General features: G+C 40.3%; 2 protein-coding genes across 3 annotated transcripts in view; one reads left to right on the top strand and one right to left on the bottom strand.

Annotated features, from left to right (window-relative positions):
* fam72a (family with sequence similarity 72 member A) overlaps positions 1–1,111 on the bottom strand; it is a 7,205-nt gene extending 6,094 nt beyond the window's left edge. For both annotated transcript variants that reach the window (XR_009704808.1, XM_061219885.1), the window contains exon 1: positions 488–1,111. Coding sequence is in view for 1 of the 2 variants with exons in the window: in XM_061219885.1 (XP_061075869.1) it covers positions 488–633 (146 nt within the window). In the remaining variant the exon portion in view is untranslated. The remainder of the gene's footprint in view (positions 1–487) is intronic.
* Positions 1,112–1,712: 601 nt separating this feature from the next.
* srgap2 (SLIT-ROBO Rho GTPase activating protein 2) overlaps positions 1,713–5,000 on the top strand; it is an 84,579-nt gene continuing 81,291 nt past the window's right edge. The window contains 2 exon segments of the mRNA XM_061219767.1: positions 1,713–1,804; positions 2,826–3,224. Coding sequence (XP_061075751.1) covers positions 3,158–3,224 — 67 coding nt within the window. The 5' untranslated portion in view covers positions 1,713–1,804; positions 2,826–3,157.

The raw sequence follows: 5,000 nt of genomic DNA, 5'->3' as shown, positions 1-5,000 counted from the left end.
GGATAACGTGTGCATTGTGAATATGATTAGATCATAATATTAAACTGAGGACAAAATGTAGAAAAACTTTGAAAGGATGCGAACCTTTCCAAACTTGATATAGTTGCAACTTCTAGTTACTACAGAATACCCGTTTAATCTGAGTATTTCAAGAGGTAATAACGTTATACGATAAGCTAGCCAATATAATTATAATAGGTAACATAGGCAGATGGCCAAAACATCAACGCGGTAGGTAACCGTCACGACAAGACGTTAGCTACTAACTTAGCCTAGTTAGCTAGCTAACATAACTACCGAGCTAAGCATCCACGATGCTTCCAACAAAAAATAAACAGCCAATTACTATTGATTGAATCATTACATGCCCTGTCTATCGCTGGGTAAGTTAGTAACCAGATAACCTACGTACGTTGCTGTCAAAACACATAACAAGCAATTTGCTGGGTAACCAGGTTGGCTAGGCTAGCTAACGTTAGCAACTTACCTGTTCGGTGGTATGTCCGTTGAGTAAAGCTCGATTTCTGTGTCTGCTAAAAGTACGGCTTTCATTCCTCTCGTGCAGAGCAAGCTGTCGCAATAAATACAGCTCACCTCAGACACACATTTATTTTTGAAGTTGGATGTAGACATGAGGACTGACTCTCCTCTCTCTTAAGTTATAAATCCTGATGCTGGTTTTCACTGGTTCTACTGTACCACAACAAACAACACGGACAATGCAGCTGCTCATCGGCTAACAGGCTAATGTTAGCAAGATAGATAGCTACGCTGCAGTTACCAAGGTAGCTAGGATAACTAGCTAGAGCTATCTAACTGCAGTTAAGCCGTGACATAACCCTGCTAGTTAGCATATGTAGCCAACAGTAGCTGATGGTAATATCAAGTAAGCTAACAGTAGGCTCTGTGCTGGTTTACTATACCAGCATTTCACTACTGTAGCTAGCTAGCTCAGTTAACAAAACAATCTCTACATATAAAGCACGAATCTCTCCCTTATAAGTATAGGTAATTTGTCTTTAAAAAAAATAAACAAATCTGTGTGAAGACAAGCGAGTAAGTGAGGTTTTAATGCGGAGCTTGCTAGCCTAGTCGAGCTAGCATTTGTCTGTGTTTGTTTATACCTTCCTGATTCAACAGCAGATGGAAACTTCCTGAAACAATTTCAAACTGTACAATCTCACATTATGATTGGCTCTCTAGATTCACAGCAAACACACGATAGGGCACGTCAAATTATGTTTAGAAATCTGATTGGGCGATTTTAGGGTTTTTAACTAGATCCGCGGATGCTATTGGTACAAATGTCAACAATTATTGCACAGATAACCAATGGATTGACTTCATTCATTTTCTACTGTTACTGACCGACACGGAGTACTGCTCTTCACTGCATCAGTATGAAACTAGATTTGCCTTCATTTAAGTCCACATTGTGTTATATACTTTCTGCTTCATCTTTTGACAATATTGTTGTTATTTTGCTGTGATATTTTGTTAAACCACGATCTGCCTCTTTACTCGGGCCATCCGTATTTTGATTGGTTCATATCAAGAACAGTCAGAAAAGCACCGCCTTTTCACACGAGAAACGTCATTCCTATTCCAATTGGTCAGATAATGTGCCACTTCTAACATTCCCAGCCAATGGAGGATACCGGTCAGTTTATGCTCCATGGAAAGGGGTGGGGCTATTTTTTTCAGACTTTGGAGAAATGTTCCAAAGTTGGAGCAATGAGGTGGACGTACTATGGATTTTGCTGAGATTAGCTTTAATTAAACCAAATGGAAACCTGCATCCGAGGTAAAGATATTCGTATTATTACTGCTTAACCGCACGGGTGATATAGGTTTGCTCTTATTTGAAGGAAAACATGTGTTTTCAGAAACTATTCAAAAGGAGGGATGGAGCGATTGATAGTGGGATCATAGTCGTGATAGTTCGCTAGTTATCATTCAGTCTCGCCTACAACTAGTCATCTAGCAAAGGACTAGTTGGTTAGTGAGCTCGTTAAATAAGGCAACGTTATTTGAAGGGACAGTGGTGATCTACACGGTCTCCTTTCTGTATATTACACAAGTAATTATAATCAAGATAAAAAAAAAAAAATTCTAATAGGCCCAACCACAATAGACTACCAATTATATTTTTATGACGTATTTATTTAATAAGCAATTAACTTGCTATTGAAAGTCAGTACGGTTTATAGAACCATAACTTAGGTTCAGCCAACTGATTGCATGTCTAGGTTAATGATGTTGGTCTGAGAAATAAGTGCATGCACGTGTTGCAAAGCTAGTTAGTTTAGTTTTTTATATCTTTTAAAGAATGTTTGGGCGAGCATCAATTTGGCCGTGAAAGTTCTGTAGCAATTATTTGATATTCTGAAAGAACATAATCCATGTGGCAGAATCCGGTTGGATTGAAACTCCAGTTCCAGTTTTGTCAATTCATTTGTCAAGAGTAGTCTGAAGTGTAAAAATCTCTCATGTAGTGCGACTGTTTACAGATGCAGTTACAGTTGGATTTAACAGAGGATTTTTAGTTCTGAAAAACGTCTGGGATTTAGTTATGTTTTTAAAGAGCGAATATGAACAGTGAAGGATATGGGGCATTAGCTCTGGTGATATGAACATTTCACAGGGTGTAAATTATAATTTCAGACTATCAGTATTGAATCCCATGTGTTTGCAGTTTAATTTCAGCCTGCGATCTCTGAACTGTCAGCATGGATTGTAATCCTGCGCCACTGTCAGCATTGCGTTGCAGTGAACGCACCTCGGTGCGTTTTTAAACAATTACCCTGCCCGTGTCTACGTTTCAGGAGGAAGACATCCACTACATGACACCCTTTCCGTCGCGGCTTGAATGCTGACGATCCGGAGAAACTTTTGGGAAGCACGCGACTTGGCTGTGCTCGCGGGCATATTTTTTTTGTGTCCAGGAATGAGACTCTTCTATTTTTATTAATCACTAGGATTTTAAGAAATACCCGAAGAATAAGACTCCTTCTCAAGTCACAATGCGGGCGGATTGAAGACTCGCGGACCGGTGTCTGATAGCTTTGCTACACTTTCCGTGTGGAATTATTTTGAGACGATTTTTACAGTTATCAACAGCGCTGTTACTACCCGTGTTTGAATAAATCACAGAGAGATGACGTCTCCGGCGAAATTCCGAAAGGACAAGGAGATAATAGCTGAATATGAAACTCAAGTCAAAGGTAAGTTTCTTTCGTCCTCTTAAAAAGATTGGACGAGTTGGAGATGTTTCTTCATTCCTGTGATGTATTGTAGAGACAGTACAGTTTATCCACAGTATACGTAACCTACACCTACAATTATAATTATGTGTAACACTGTTTTTGGGTTGGTGATTTATACATGGTTTTTGTACCCTCTTGCGAATTGTGATGCATTATACCTTCACTCTTTGCTGTATGAAAACTGATTATGTTTTGGGTGATTCCGATATGCGGAAGGCATGTGTTCTCTCGCAGCTCGTAAAATGATGTTTTACAGTGTATTTGGCACTTCTAGAAAATCTCCGTAACATTTCCAGAGCTTTAACCCGCTGTTGTGAAAGGGAAGTTCTTGTCAGTAGCTGCGTAGCATAGTACTGAGCAAAAGCAGGGCGTTTTCTCCCACGTCCCTCTATACCAAAATGAAAGGGGCCCTTCCTTTCACTGCTGTATTTTTTTGATGTATGTCATCAGTGTTGACGCCGAGACTTTGTGTATAACATTACTTTAGAAGACAGCTCGCTGGTCCGCTGAATGTACCGACGGTCAAGGACACGCGCGGCTTTCCGCTCTGCCACGGGGAGACGGGCGAGGTGCTCTTTTTCTGTTAACCTCTTAACTACTTGTTCGCTGAAGCTCCACGCAGGTTTCTACCGCAACCAGGGAAAGCTGCACGTATCTAGCGGGCTGTGGCGTCACACACACTGCCTGTTCGTTGAATTGTGTTGGTTGAAAATGAGTACAATCCCCGTTTCCGTCCACAGGAAGACTGGTTTTAGGCGGCGAGAGTAACAATAACCCCTTTTTCCCGGGGGTACGCACACGCACGTTCGCGTTTCTAGGTTTGTGCTTTTCGACTGCAGTAATGCTTCGTGTCAAGATCTTTATAGTTTGAATATCATTTAGTGCCAATCATTGTATGTCCTTAGTCTTTTCTTCCCGAAGGCACAGACGAAAGTAGTCAAATTGTAAAAGGAGTAGCCATTCATGGTTTCCATTTGAAAGACACCGTTTGAATCCGCTGTAAAACGAATCATTCTGAAAACTGAAGATCTGTGGAGATTTACCCAAATAGAGAAGCGATAAGACTCAAGTCAATATCGTATCTTGAAAGTTAATCCGGTTTGTTAAGCGTTTATTTCCCCAACTCATTGAAATAGTTGTTGAGTTTGGAAAGTGCTTGAGGATCGACTTGCAAGCTAGTTTTAAAATCAGCTCTCTCACGGTGTAATGCGTTTAAACAAAAGCATTGACTGGTTCTGTTTTTTCAGTTATGTGAACGCACATTGTCTGCCATCTGCTTCAATAAGAGTGACCAAAAGCACTTCATTAATCGACTGAATTAATTTTTAGAAATAAATAATTTGCCATAATTAATAAACCTAGAAAGGGCTATAAAACTGTAATTTATAATACTGTAATACTGAACAGCATATTTCCTCTGAGGAAAAGCTGGTGCTCATAGCTCGGTACCACTGGCCATGGGAAAATTACCCCTTAAATCACATCGACACATTTTTACTGTAGTCTACACTGTCCTTCAAATGACACGAAGTTCTGGCCTGAGTCTGTGGAAGGAGATCAGTCTGGTGGAGTTGGATCGAGTTTAGAAGTGAGGACCTTATGCCAAGCGAGGGAATTCACTGACTGAATATGAGCTTTTATTATAACTATTATTAATATGGAGAAAACAACCGTGACATGAAACAACCTCATGTAAGAGCTGAAATGCGCAGAGCAGGACGGAGTCACAGGAGG

This window comes from Conger conger, chromosome 14, assembly GCF_963514075.1.
Source record: "Conger conger chromosome 14, fConCon1.1, whole genome shotgun sequence".
NCBI classification, from domain to species: domain Eukaryota; kingdom Metazoa; phylum Chordata; class Actinopteri; order Anguilliformes; family Congridae; genus Conger; species Conger conger.
Note: the sequence above shows the minus strand (reverse complement) of the source record. Positions and strands in the feature narration are given on the sequence as shown.